Source organism: Myotis nattereri (genome assembly GCF_964212035.1).
Source record: "Myotis nattereri genome assembly, chromosome: 10".
In the NCBI taxonomy this organism is placed as follows: Eukaryota; Metazoa; Chordata; class Mammalia; order Chiroptera; family Vespertilionidae; genus Myotis; species Myotis nattereri.
Genome location: NC_138085.1, coordinates 22,280,180 through 22,295,701, shown reverse-complemented (window position 1 = coordinate 22,295,701; position 15,522 = coordinate 22,280,180). Strand labels below are relative to the sequence as shown.

The window sequence follows — 15,522 nt, the reverse complement described above, 5'->3', positions numbered from 1 at the left end:
AGAGCTGGGGACAAAGAGGGACTCCCCAATGCCCTGACACTCGATGCTGGGAAGGGATTGGGGCCTTTTAACCTGCCATCTAAAAGCTGTGGAAAGGTGTTTCCTTGGCTGAGGGTCCCCGAACCGAGGTGAGAAAATACTGGAGCAATTCCTTTGTCTAAGGAAGCACTGAGGACAGTGTATGTGGCCTTGAGTGCTGTCTGGTTACTGGCCACACACCCACAGGCCTGGAGACCAAGCCATGTGAGGAGCGCCCCGCCTCCCACTGAACTCTGGTTTACATTTTATTGTAAACGAAGAGAGAGAAGAGTCTTTTTCTTCTTTCCTCTGGGGACTCTGAATCTAAACATGTCCCTGCACACGCCCTTGGTTTTACCCCCGATGCTAACTCGATGATCATTTAAAGGGAAGCATGCCTTGCTAGTGAAATGTTCTTTGTTCTGTTTAGCCTGACTGGAAATATTTGAAAGTTTCAGCGGAGTCTGTTCTTCTTCTTTTGAGCTTTGTGAATGAAAGACTAATGCTCGGGGCATTAAGTAAATGCACACATTTGCAGGCCAGGCCATGGAAATTAACCACTAGAGTGAATTGGTACCCACTCATTTCCTTCACATGTGTGCATGTGAAGACAGCTGGGCCAACAGTGTGCAATACCCTGTGCCCAGTGCTCCAGGGATTACACAGCAGAGCTCGCCACGGCGTTAGACTTGCTGTGGCCGAGACCGTGTATGTAAAGTTGTACTTGACATGATTTCCCATCCACGTCACTGTACTTTCTCTCAGAAGCAGAGTGTTGTGCCCTGTGATGTTCGACGTGTGGCGCCAGGTGTGAGGCTGCAAAGGTGCCTAGGTCCCTGCTTAGGGAAGCTGGCACTGCAGGGGCGTGCAGGGGCGTCCAGTAACCCGACAGATGGGCGTGCTGGTGCTCTGCGATGTCTGAGCGAAGAGAAGCCAGGCACGTTTCCACCGCGGAGGGGACGTCCACTGTCCGCTGCGTCTGGAAAGAGGAGAAGGAATGTTGTAAACAGAGGAGGTGGCTGGTATCCTGGGTAGAAGGAGCAGAGGGGCTGTTCGGAGAAGCAGTGTGAGAACAAGGCAATGAGAGAAGAGTGTCAGGCAGAGCCTCGAAAGTTAGGTTGGGGAGATTGTGAAGGTCCTAGACGGCCACCTGGAAAGGGGGGGGGTTTCACCACAGGCGGGGAGGGGTGCTCAGAGGAGCGTATGGTTCTGCCCACTGTGCGTTAGACATATGCCTGTCAGTGCCAGGGGCAGAGAGGCCTTGATCACTGGTCAGGAACCACCTCGGGTAGGAGCATCAGAAAGGGGACAAGGAGACTCTCTTCTGAGATGAGATCATGGAAGTGGCCTAAAGGACTCGGTGACCGATTTGGGAGGGGCTTGTGGGGCCGGCCGAGTGAGGACAAGTGGGAGCAAGGGAGAAAGAGGTCAAGCTGACTGATTCCTGGTTCTAACGATTATGTTGTCAACTGACTTGATTTAATGAAAGCTTGGAGGTTGCTGGTGGAGGAAGCTGCGTTTGAGCACTTGTAGTTCCTGGACGGCCAGAAGCCCCTAGAAACAGGGGGCTGGAGGCCTGACTCGAAAGTCATCTGGACAAGAGGTCCTTTCTTCTTAGCAAACTCCCACTGATTTTATTGCAATTTAGAAGATATAGACAAGCATAAGCATAAGAAAGAACAAAAGTGAAATCATTCACAAGTCAATTTTGCTTTTAAAAAATCTAATATGTGCAAATCTTTCAAGTCATGAGAAATTCTTAAGAAACATCATTCTCAATGACTACACCATATTCCATTATAGATTTCATAAAAACATCCACCTTCAAAATTACTTTGTTTATGTAATTTTTGAATAGTAATACACTGACATGATGTAAATTACAAAGGTACACAGAACATATAGAGAAAATTCTCCTTCTACTTCCTGTTCACCAGCTAAGAGGCAATGGATGTTACCAGTGTCTCCTCTCTTCTTTCAGAGATAGTTTGTTTGCCAGCAGATATGTACTTATACATACGTTTTCTTTAAAATATACAAGTGGCAGCATGTTACACCACAGCTCTGAGGACCCTTATTAATAAAACAGCTTCCTCATTGTCTTATAGCTGCCTACTATTCTTTCACGTGGCTACTTAGCCATGTCCCCTGAAGATGGACATTTAGGTTGTTTTCAATCTTTCTGTTATGAACAACGTTGCAAAAGTAACTGTGCCTACTAGTATATATCATTGTGCACATGTGTGAGTACGTGTGAAGGGTAAATTGTGAGAGGTGGGCTCAGGCAAAGATGTATGTTTTGATAGATACTGCCAAATAGCACCCCCCCCCCCCAAGAAGATGTAGCAAATAACACCCCTGCTAGCAGGATATTGAATCTACTTCACAAGATGCTGTGAGGGTTAACGGGACATTGTGCCCCAACAGAGCACCCAGCAGACAGAACACTTAACGGCCCTTTGTTCGCTCTCTGTGGGAGACACGCTGGCCATGGCTTGTCTGAAGCTGGAAATTGCTCTGTTGGCAGAGATCTTTGGAAGCCACGTGAATATCCAGGGTCCCCACGCTGTGGAACCCTTATTGTCAGGAAGTTCTACTCCTGGCCTCTGGCTGCAGTCCTGTAGGGGTCTCACGCATAGCCCAACACCCTAAGTTTGGGCGCACCTGAAGCTGAGGGGCTTGGTTCGCTAATGTTTCTCCCGGATTCTTTCTCCCACCCGCAGAGGGTGAGGACCATGCCCTCGGTCCCTGTGCTCGCACTGTCTGGCAGTGCTGGCTTTCCGTGCTGACTTGAATGGATACCTCGCTAAGAAGCCACCCATTGCTTGCTACATAGGAAATTACCAGCTGAGGTTTTACTATCTTCGAGCAAATGCTAAGGGATTTTACATCTTTTTTTTCTCTTTCTCTTTTTCTTTCTTTCCATCTCCTCTTCGCCTCTCTCTCAAAACTTATCATTTCAGCCACCTGAAATGGTTATAGACCAAGTCAAATTTTTTCAGAAAATTCCTATTTACACCATTTCCTTCAATTACAATGACAAGATGGCAAACGACTTTCTGAAAGAGCTTGCTTCTTTAACTGGAGGAGAGTTCCATTCCTACCAGTTGGGCTCCAAGGATGCCTGTCCTCCGGGGGCTGAGCAGGTAAGAGCTTGATGAGCTGAGAAGAGTGTTCAGTTAACTGCGCGTGACAGTCCGGAGGCCCAGGAACCACACCTTGACGGGGAAACAGCAACCACAAAGCCAATGAAGTCGCGCGAATGGATCCCTTGACCGTGAGTACACCGGTGTCTGTCAGGGACCCCTGGGCTAGGGCACAGGTGAGCATGCAGATTCCTGAGTCTCCCTCCGTAACTACTGAGTCAGGCTCTAGGCACAGAACCCCAAGGCCTTGCTATATTTTGTTTTCTGCTCAGGTTTTTATTGTGGAAAGTTTCAAACTTAATAAAAGTAGAAGAGTACTCATCCCCCCCATGCCCCCATCAGTCAAATTAAACTATTATCAACATTTTGCCAAACTTCAGGAGTCTGTATTTTTAACAAGCAACCCGGGGGATCTGTATGTGAAATCTGTTGGCCACTGCTGTTTATGGACATATGTGGGATACTTTCAAAAAAATTCAGGTACTAGGCAGTTGTCTTCTAACTTCTTTGACTGTATAACCACGTGACCATCTGATGAAGCAATTCACTCTAATGGGTGAATGGGAGAAAATAAATAAGATTCTATTTTTAAATTTTCCAGTCTTGACCTGAGGATATATATTTCAAGAATGCCCAGTTCGAGAATGTGTTTTTCATCTCATTGTCTGTCCTGAGGAGTGAGCCAGAATACTGATTGGTACTTGCATGTGATGAAACTACTGGATTCTGGGGAATGAATCATCCAAGGATTGTAGGGAACAGAACTCAGAGTCCACACAGAGATGGACATAGTGACGATTCCCATAAGCTAGACTGGAGAACCTTATTGCTCTATGGGCATTGGCTGGAGTATGCAAAGGGGTCTTGCCTCAGTATCGGGAGCAACCAAGCACTGATCCAGCGCTGCCTAGGAAATCTTAAATGCAAGAACCAAAAGGACCAAACTGTTTCCAAAGATCTGTACTGAATCCCCGAACAAACCTCAAGAATAAGTATAGGAAAGCAAAAATGTCCACCACTCAACAAAGTGAAATTGAAAATGTCTGGTATCCAATCAGGTAGTACAGGTATGCAAGAAGCCCGAAAATACAGGTGCATAATGAGAAAATGTAAGCAGAAAAATAAAGACATATCCATAACTGGCTCAGATGTTAGTGCATTAAAATAGTTAATGTTATTGTATTAGATACCTATGCAAAGTTAGGGAGAAACATGGATGATACAAGTATGATACAAATGGAACTTGTAAAGATGAAAACTACAATGTATGAGATGAAAAATACATGGAATGGGATAAATGGCAGATAATATGTTGCCAAACAAAAGATTGAAACTATCCAAATGTAATACAGAGAAGAAAAAGAATCAAAACAAAAAAAGAGGTATCAGTGAGCTGAGGAAAAGTTCAAGTTGTCTACTAAATGTGTAATTGAAGAAATAGTGGCCAGAAATTTTCCAACTTGGATTAAAACTATAAACCCACAGATCCAAGAAACGTACTGAATCCAAAACACAAGACATATGAAGAAAACCACCCTAAGTCACATCAGAATCAAACTGCTCAGAAACAATGGCAAAGAGAAAAGAATAGGGAGAAAGAAGACATGCTATGCACAGAGGAATGGTACACATAAAGATGACAGTAGGCTTCCCGTCACAAATGATGAGAGTGGAAATACAGCAGAGTAACACTTTTTTAAAGTTCTGAAAGAAAAACCTGTCATTGTATAATCTATATGTTTGAATAATCTATATGTTCTTTCAAAAAGGAAGGTGAAATAAGACTCTTAAAAATATACAAAAACCACCCCGGTCATTGTGGCTCGGTTGGAGCATTGTCCTGTACACCAAAAAGATTTCAGGTTAGATTCCTGGTCAGGGCACCTACTTAAGTTACAGGTTCCATGGTTGGGAGGCAACCAATCAATGTGATGTTTCTCTCTCACATCCTTTATATGGAGGTGTTTCTCTCTCTCTCTCTCTTTTTCTCTCTCTCTCTATCTCTCTCTCTCTCTTCCTCTCTCCCTCCCTCTCTCTAAAACCAAACTCGCTGAATAGGCTCAATAGTAGAATGGAGATGGCAGGATTGTATCAGTGTACTTGAGGTCATACAATAGAGTTCTGCCAATCTGAACAACAGAGAAAAAATAGGCTAAACAAAGAAAAGAAACACAGGGACCAGTGGGACAATAACAAAAGATCCAATATGGTATCATAAGAGTTCCCCAAGGAGAAGAGGAAGTGAAAGGCTATGTGAAGAAATAGTAGCTGAAAACTTCCAAAATTAGATGAAAAATACAAATACACGGATTTTAGAAGCTACATAAACCCCAAACAGGATAATCCCAAAGAAACTCATGTCAAGGCACATCATAGTTAAGCATTTAAAAATCAAAGACCAAGGAAAAAAATCTTGATAATAGCCTGAAAGAAATGACACCAAATTGACAGTGGATTTGACAGAAGATTTCTCATGTGTAACCAAGAAGGCCAGGAAAAAAAAGGGGCACAATATTTTGTATGGCAAGTGTGACAAGTAAAGAGCTATCAACCACAAATTTTGTATCTGATAAAGCTATCCTTCAGAAATGCAAGGGAAATGAAAATATTCTCAGACAAATAAAATTTAAAAGAATTTGTTGCTAGAAGACCTGCTCTTATATTGGCTCTAATAAGTTCTTCAAGCTAAAGGAAATCATGAAAGAAGGAATCTTGGAACATCAGGAAGGAAGGAAAAAGGAGCAAAAATATGAGTAGATATAATAGACTATCCTTTTCTCATACAATTTATTAATCATATTTGATAGTTGAAACAAAAAATAATAGCACTGTCGGGTACTCAAGGCAAGAATATTTAAAAGGGAGGAAGGTGAAGGCGCCTACATAGACGTGAAGTTTCTCTCAAAGTAGAAAACACTGGCTGCCAGCGTGCTTTTATGATCACATGCATGTGTTGTGATACGCAGAGCAACCATTACCAACCGTACAGAGATACACTCAAAAGCACAACAAATGAACCAAGATAAAATTATATGTAAAAGTTAAAATAACCTGGAGAAAGGCAAGAAAAGAGACGCAGAGGAACAAGACCAATGAAAACATATAGAAAATAATAAAATAACAGAAGTAAGTGCTAACATCCATAATCACTTTAAATGTAAATGTTCTAATTACAGAAAAAATATATATTGGTAGAGTGGATAGAAGAACGCGACTCAGTTTTATGCTGCTTACAATAAACTCACTTCATGTACAATGACAGAGGGGCGTTCAAATAAAAGGATGTAAAAGACATACCATATAAATATTAAAAAGCTGAGCTGGCTATGTTAATAACTGGTAAAGTAGACTTCAGAGCAAAGAAATTTACATAATAATAAGAGAATCAATCCACCAGGAAAATATAAGTATGTGTGCACAAACCAATACAGCCTTAAAAGACACGAAGCAAAAACTGATAGAATCAAAACAAACAAACAAACAAATGGATCAATACAAAATTGTAGTTGGGGACTTCAACATTTCCCTCTCAGCAACTGATAAAACTACTGGACATAAAGTCAGCAAGAACAGAGAAGGTCTGAACAACACAGTCAACCATCAGGATGAAATTGATGTAGACGTAACACTCTCCACCACAACAGTAGAATACACATTTTCCCAGTGCTCACAAAATATTCAAGATAGGCCATAAAATGGGTGATAAACCTCAACTAATCTAAAATCAGCTAACTGAAATCACACAGTTTGTCTTCTGACTGTGTGAAATCAAACTAAAAATTAATAAAAGAACGACAGCAGGAATATGTCTAACACATGGAATTTAAACAGCACAAATAATCCAGAGGTCAAAGAAGAAGTCTCAAAGGAAATAAAAAGTACTTAAAACTGAGTGAAAACAAAAACACTACATATCAAACTATGTGGGATGAAGCTAAAACAGTGCTGGGAATGACATTTATAGTACTAAATGCTTATGTTGGAAACAAGGAAAGGCATTCAATCAACAATCTTAGTTCTTGTCCCAAGAAACTAGAACTAGAAGCAAAATAAATCCAAAGCAAAGGAAACAATTCAGAAAAGAGCATAAATCAGCCCTAACTGGTTTGGCTCAGTGGATAGAGCATCGGCCTGTGGACTGAAGGGTCCCAGGTTTGATTCCAGTCAAGGGCATGTATGTACTTTGGTTGCAGGCACATCCCCAGTAGGAAGCATGCAGGAGGCAGCTGATGGATGTTTCTAACTCTCTATCCCTCTCCCTTCCTCTCTGTAAAAAATCAATAAAATATATATATTTTTTAAAAGAGCATAAATCAATGAAATTGAAAATAGAAAAAAACACCAAGGAAGCCAATGAGACAAAAAGCTCTTTTTGGGGGGGATTCGAATTGATAAAACTTCTTGGAAGGCTGATGAAGGCAAAAATAGCATTCACAAAGGAAAAACAGCCTTAATTTTCTATCAGGAAAATAGAGGACATCACATTAGATCTTGTAGTCATTAAAAAGATAATAAAGGAATATAGTGGACAACTTACAGTCATAAATTTGACAGCTTAGAAAAAAATGGATAATTTGCACAAAAACTACAAGATACCAAAACTCAGCCAAGATAAAATAGACAATGTGAATAAATTGAATTAATAATTTTAACACTTCTGAAAAAGAAATATCCAGGCCCAGATTGCTCCATGGAGAATTTTACTAAACATTCAAAAAATAACTAAACAAATTTATTTAAGCAAATAGAAGAGGAGGGATCACTTTCTAATTCATGTTATGAGGACAGTATTTCCTCAAAAACCGAAACACCAAAACCAAATAGGCAGTATAAAAAATCATGAACAAAGATGCAAAAATCCTCAATAAAACATGAGTACTCTGAATCCAGCAATGTATTAAAGACTTAATCATTATGGTCAAGGGGGGGTTATTCTAGGTATACAAGTCTGCTTCAACATTAGAAAATCAATGTAAGCAGTAAAATCCAAAGCATTCAGTATAGTCCAGCATATCAACAGGTAAAGAAGAGAAATCATATGGTCATATCAATTGTGCAGAAAAGGCCTTGACCAAAGCCAACATCTGCTCATGATTAAAAAAAAACAACAAAAAACAAAAAAAAAACCTCTCAGCAAAATAGGAATAAAGGGGAACTTCATAACTTATATCATCATAACACCTACAGCTAAAATCATACTTAATAGTGAAAGGTGGATTAATTTCCTCCTAAGATCAAGAAAAAGATAAGGACATCCCTTCTAACCACTCTTATTCTGCATACTACCAGAAGCTTTACCCATGGCAACAAGACAATGAAGGAAGCCGAGACCGGTTTGGCTCAGTGGATAGAGCGTCGGCCTGCGGACTGAGGGGTCCCGGGTTCGATTCCGGTCAAGGGCATGTACCTGGGTTGCGGGCATATCCCCAGTGGGGGATGTGCAGGAGGCAGCTGGTCGATGTTTCTCTCTCATCGATGTTTCTAACTCTCTATCTCTCTCCCTTCCTCTCTGTAAAAAATCAATAAAATATATTTAAAAAAAAAAAAAAAAAGACAGTGAAGGAAATAAAAGGCATACAAGTTGGAAAGGAAGGAATAGAGCTGTCCTTTTCTGTAGGTAACATTTTGTCTACATAGGAACCCCAGGAGATCTACAAAAAAACTTCTAGAACTATTGTTCAGCAATATCACTGGTTACATTCAAAGAATGTCAAGCTTATTCTAAAATTTGTATGTCAAGACACAGGCCTTAGAAGAGCTAAAACAATCTTGAAAAAGTTTAAGTGGGAATAGAGCTTACTCTGTAGCTGCATTAATCAAGACAGTATGGCTTTGACGGAGGAATAGACATATAGGCCAATGGAATAGAATGTAGAACCCAGAAATATACTCATACAATATACCAAACTGATTTTTAACAAAAGTGCAAAAATAATAGAGGAAGTAGAGTCCTTTCAATAAATGGTTGGAGCAGCTGGACATTCATAGGCAAAATAGTGAACCTCAGCCTACATCTCACTCATGCAGATATTAACTCAAAATCGAGCATCAACTTAAAGGTAAAACATAAAACTTCTAGAAAGAAATACAGGAAAGAAATCTAGAAGACCTCAGGTTAGGCGAATTTCTAGTCTTCACACCAAGAGCATGATCCATGAAAGAAAATATTAATAAATTAGACCTCATCCAAGTTAAAACCTTTTGTTTTGTGAAAGACCCTGTTAAGAGAATGAAACGATTTGTAGAAAGTATCTGCAAACAACATATGTGACAGAAGCCTAGTATCTAGAATATAGGAAGAACTCTAAAACTCAGCAGTAAAGTCCAAATCATTCAACCAGAAAATAGGCAAAACACATGCACAGACATTTCTCTGAGGAGGATACACAGATGGCAAATAAGCATGCGAAGAGATGTTCAACATCATTGGCCATTAGGGGCATGCAAACTGAACTGCCATGCGATAGCTCTACATGCCCCGCAGAATGGCTAAAATAAAAAATCATGACAAAAGTTAGTGCTGACAAGGATGAGGAGACACTGAATTGTTAATCAGTTGTATGTAATTGCTGGTGGGATGTAAAATGTTGCAGCCACTCTGGGAAAGTTGGACAGTTTCCTTTAAAACTAACGTTTAATCACTGTATGACCCAGTACTTGCTCTCTTAGGCATACATTTCATAGAATAAAAACTTATATTCACTGAAAACCTGTACTTGAATGTTGATAGCAACTTAATTTGTATTAGACAGAAACACACAAGAACCCATATGTCCTTCAACAGATGGATGGTTAAATCAACTGTGGTATGTCCATATCCTAGAATACTACTCAGTAATGAAAGGAATGAATTATTGATTCATGCCACAACTTGGATGAATTTCCAGGGAATTTTGCTGAAGGGAAAAAGCCAATCTTAGAAATTTATACTAGTACACTGTATGAATCCATTTGCATAACATTTTTTGAAATGATAAAACTTTGTAAATGGAGATCAGTTTAGTGGTTGCTAAGATTTAGGAATGATGTGAGAGGGAGGGAAGGGGCAGATGTGGTTAGAGAAGAGAAACACGAGGCCTCCTTATCATGATGGAACTATTCTGTTCTTGACTGTAGGGGCAAATATACAAGCCACACAGATGAGAACATAGTATATAGGTAAACACACATATATACACACACAGAGGAGGACAGGTACAACCGGGGAAGTCTGAATATGATGGGTGGATTGTATCAATTCCATATCCTTGATGTGATATTATATTATTTATTTTCAAGATGTTACCATTGGAGGAAACTGGGTGACGAACATATGGGATCTCTCTTTATTATTTACTAGTGTCCTGGTGCATGGATTCGTGCACATTGAAAGGAAGTTAATTAGAAGGTGGCTGGGGGGGGGCGGGACTGGGTGAGATGGGCCGGACACACCCTGGAGCCAACCTCCCATGGTCCCTCCCTGGCCGGCTGCATCTGGGGTGCCGCCATGGCTCAAAGGTCATTTGCGGAGTGAACGCGGTCCCTCCAGCAGGTGAGGTCCCTTAGCCTGGTGTGTGGAGGGATCAGGCCAAAATTGGCTCTCCGACATCCCCCGAGGGGTCCCGAATTGCGAGAAGGCGGTTCTTGGGTGACGCACCCCAGAATCGGGCTCCCTCCTCTGGTTCTGGGTGCATCACCCGAGAACTGCTGCTGCCAAATCACCTCAGCTCGGCAGCTCCTGCATTGAGCATCTGCCCCCTGGTGGTCAGTGCACACCATAGCTACCAGTCGGACAGTCGGATGGTCGCTTAGCCTTTTATATATGTAGACTAAAGGCCCGGTGCACGAATAATGCACGGGTTGGGTCTCTCAGCCTGGCCAGCAATCAGGACTGATCGGGGCCGTATCGCCCAGTTCAGGGACCATGAAAGGTTGGCCGGATGGGGGAAGGGACCATGGGAGGTTGGCTGTGGGAGCGCACTGACCACCAGGAGGCAGCTCCTGCATTGAGCGTATGTGCCCTGGTGGTCAGTGCGTGTCATAGCTACCAGCTGGTCATCTGGTTGTAACAGTCACTTAGGCTTTTATATATATAGATTACACATGCATGCGAACCTACAATTATCTGAAAAGAAAAGGTTTAATTTTAAAAAGACAAAGACAATTTATTGGTAATGCAAAAATAATGATTTATCATATCTAAGATTAAATGATAAATCGCTCAAAAGACAAATTACCAAAACTCTCTCAAGAATAGATAACCTGAACAGCCCTACATCTATTTAAGAAATTGAAGTTGTAGTTAAAAATATTTTTGTAAAGAAGACTCCAGGACCAGATGACTTCACTGCTGATTTGTATAAAATATATAAAGGAGAAAATAATATGAATTCTACACAAACTCTTTCAAAAAATTGAATGAAGAAAATGCTTTCCAACTCATCCTATGAGGTTACCATTAGCCTAACATCAAAACCTCATAAATACATTATAAAAAATTTATAGGCTAATATTCCTCACGCATATAAACACAAAAATTCTAAACAGAACTTGGCAAATTAAAGGCAAAATATACAGGGTGTTCCTGAAAATGTATACACACTTTGAATGATTGTAAGTCAGTGTTTATTAACATACAGTTCATTTTCAAAATTTAAAAGAATCTATAGAAATGAATAATTTTTTTTGTCAATGGCTGTTTTCAAACTGATAGCTGTTCAGATCCAGGTACTGCTGGAAATGCAAAGCAATGCAAAGCATCAAGAATCATTTCATTCAGTTATTGTGTGCCCTCAATTTGTTAACTTGCCGGTTTTGCACTGTACACTTTATCTTTCATGTATGTTCATAAAAAAAAAGTCTAGTGGCACTTTAGGATAAATTTTCTTTGTTCAAAGCTTACTTAGTCTGGCTTTACCAATTATTTCAAACCAGTTAGACCTGAAAAGGAGTAAAAATTAAGTGAGTTATCAGCTGTGAAAGTGTGTATACATTTTGGGGGGATACCCTATATATAAAAAGTCTAATGTATAATGACCAAGTTAAGTTTATCCCAGAAATTCATGGTTGGTGCAATTAACCATATTAACATACTTTTAAAAACCAACTTTACAATCATCACAATTTATGCAGAAAAAGCTTTGACAAAATCCAACATGCATTTCTAATAAAAGCTGTCAGTGAAGCATGAATAGAATGGACTTCCTCAGTCTGACAAGTGGTTTCTGTGAAAAACCTACAGCTAACAACATACTTTAATGGTAAAAGAGTGTGCGCTTTCCCTCAAAAGCAAGAAAATGACAAGGATGTCTGCTTTTACCATGCCTATTCAACCCAGTGGAATGGAGGTTCTGGTTAGGACAATAAAACAGGGTGGCGGAGACATACAGATTGGAAAGAATAAAGTGAAACTGTCTTTTCATTCAACATAGTTATCAATGTAGAAAATTCAATGGAATATACAGAAAGCTACTGGAACTAAAGTTAACTAGCAAGACTGTAGGATGCAAAGTTAATATAAAAAATGAATTTTGTACCTGGCTGGCGTGGCTCAGTGGTTGAGCGTTGACCTATGAACCAGGAGGTCATGGTTTGATTCCTTGTCAGGGCACATGCCCAGGTTGCAGGCTCGATCCCCAGTAGGGGGCATGCAGGAGGCAGCCGATCAATGATTCCTTCTCATCATTGATGTTTCTATTTGTCTCTCCCTCTCCCTTCCTCTCTGAAATCAATAAAAATATACTTTTTTTTAAAAAAGAAAAAGTCTTTGTCATCTTATATTAGAAAAAAATTTTAATAGGATTTCAAAAGCATGATCTATATAAGAACAAATAGATAAATTGGGTAATGAAAAGACAAATTGTAGACTGGGAGAAATTATTTTCAAATTGTATATCTAATAAAGGACTTCCATCTAAAATACATAAATATCTCTAAAAACTCAATGATAAGGAAACTCAAAAAATGGGCAAAAGATTTGAACAGATACTTCACCAAAGAAAATATATGTACGGCAAATAAGAACATGTAAAGATGCTTAACATTATTAATCATTAGGGGAAATACAAATTAAAACCATGAGGAGATACCACTGCCCAGCTGTTAGAATAAGTAAAATTAAAACGATTGACCATACCAAGTGTTTGCAAGAATGTGGAGAATGTGCGAATGTAAACTAGTACAACCATTCTGGAAAACAGTTTGGTAGTTTCTTTAAAATTTTAACATTTCTGACCATATTATCCAACCATTCCAACTCCTAGATATTTTCTCAGGAGAAATTAAAGCAGATGTTCATACAGAGACTTGTACACAAATGTTCATAGCTTTATTAATAATAGCCCAAACCTGGACACAACTCAGACTCTCATCAACAGGCGATTAAATGTTGGGATTCAGTATTCAACATAATACTGAGCAATAAAAATGAACGAATTATTGATTCATGCTACAACATGAGGGAAGCTCAAAATAATTGTACGAGTAAAGGAAGCTATATAAAAAAGGGTACATATTCTATGATTCCATTTATGTAAAACTAGAGGCCTGTTGCACGAAAATATTCGTGCAAATAGGCCTGGGTCCCAGGTGCCGGAGGAAAACTGGTGCTGCTCCGGCCGGAGCCGCCTTCAAAGCCCTCACTGCTCCAGTCGGAACCGCCTTCAGTCTTCGCGCCACCATTTCGCACCTACATATGCAAATTAACCGCCATCTTTGTTGGAGGTTAATTTGCATATCACTCTGATTAGCCAATGGTGGGCATAGCGAAGGTACAGTCAATTTGAATCTTTGTCTATTATTAGATAGGATTCTGGGAAATTAAACTACAGTGACAGAAAGCACATGAATAGTTGCTTGGGGATGGAGGGAATCTTGAGGTGGGGAGAGCAGATTTCCAATGGGCATGAGGAAACTTTTGGAGGTGATGGATATGTTTATTGTCTTGATTACAATGATGGTTTCACAGGCTTGAATGTCAAAACTATTCAAATGTTACACTTTCCATACATTTAGCTTACTGTACGTAAATTATACCTCAATAAAGCTGTTTAAAATGGAATAATGCAAGAACTACATGAAATTTTTTAGATTCTTCTTTTCCTGGTACACTTGGTCTTGTGTTAGACATGTTTGCAGGGTGAACTCTTATGTGATCTCATAGTGTATTCACTTCTCATTTGGGCAGAATGAAGATCTCACTCTTTTAATTAAGGAAATGGAACAGGGACGCAGTGATTTAGAGAAGATGCAAAACCTGTATTCCGAGTCCTTGATCATGGACTGGTGGTACAACGGCGAAAAGGAAGGCGACAAGTGAGCTGCCAAACTGCCTGTCTCCCTGCCCCAAGCCCGCCGATGCTCTGCGCTCCTTGACACTTCTTCCTTCTGTGCTGCTTTGTGATGTCTCTTTGAAAGAATCACACAGTATGACTATGTTAGGATTTTTCTAAGCAAAGAGAATTTATCATCCAATAATTTAGTAAGGATTGGCTTAAGGAGGCCACATGTTCACTTGATAAGTAAGTTCTGCAGCCCTCGCATGGACCTCAGAAGCAGTGCCAGCTTTATCCACGCCTGGTGTGAACACACCCAGCCCGAGTCAGGCAGGCACAGCACGAGTGTTCAGGGAAGGAGGCCTGATACCGGTGTGAACTGGCCCAGCCCAAGCCAGGCAGGCACAGCACGAGTGTGTAGGGAAGGAGGCCTGACACCAGTGTGAACAGGCCCAGCCCAAGCCAGGCAGGCACAGCACGAGTGTGCGGGGAAGGAGGCCTGATACCGGTGTGAACAGGCCCAGCCTGAGCCAGGCAGGCACAGCACGAGTGTGCAGGGAAGGAGGCCTGATACCAGTGTGAACAGGCCCAGCCCGAGCCAGGCAGGCACAGCACGAGTGTGCAGGGAAGGAGGCCTGATACCAGTGTGAACAGGCCCAACCCGAGCCAGGCAGGCACAGCACGAGTGTGCCGGGAAGGAGGCCTGGCACCAGTGTGAACACACCGAGCCCGAGCGAGGCAGGCACAGCACGAGTGTGCAGGGAAGGAGGCCTGACACCGGTGTGAACACGCCCAGCCCGAGCCAGGCAGGCACAGCACTAGTGTGCAGGGAAGGAGGCCTGACACCGGTGTGAACAGGCCCAGCCCGAGCCAGGCAGGCACAGCACAAGTGTGCAGGGAAGGAGGCCTGACACCGGTGTGAACACGCCCAGCCTGAGCCAGGCAGGCACAGCACGAGTGTGCAGGGAAGGAGGCCTGACACCAGTGTGAACAGGCCCAGCCTGAGCCAGGCAGGCACAGCACGAGTGTGCAGGGAAGGAGGCCTGACACCAGTGTGAACAGGCCCAGCCTGAGCCAGGCAGGCACAGCACGAGTGTGCGGGAAAG

The 15,522-nt window shown here is 41.4% G+C and overlaps 1 protein-coding gene across 1 annotated transcript in view; it reads left to right on the top strand.

Annotated features, from left to right (window-relative positions):
* The window catches only part of VWA3B (von Willebrand factor A domain containing 3B), a gene marked incomplete at its 3' end in the record, with an annotated part of 132,266 nt that overhangs the window by 60,242 nt on the left and 56,502 nt on the right, over positions 1–15,522 (top strand). The window contains exons 13-14 of the mRNA XM_081100670.1: positions 2,982–3,164; positions 14,329–14,456. Coding sequence (XP_080956796.1) covers positions 2,982–3,164; positions 14,329–14,456 — 311 coding nt within the window. The remainder of the gene's footprint in view (positions 1–2,981; positions 3,165–14,328; positions 14,457–15,522) is intronic.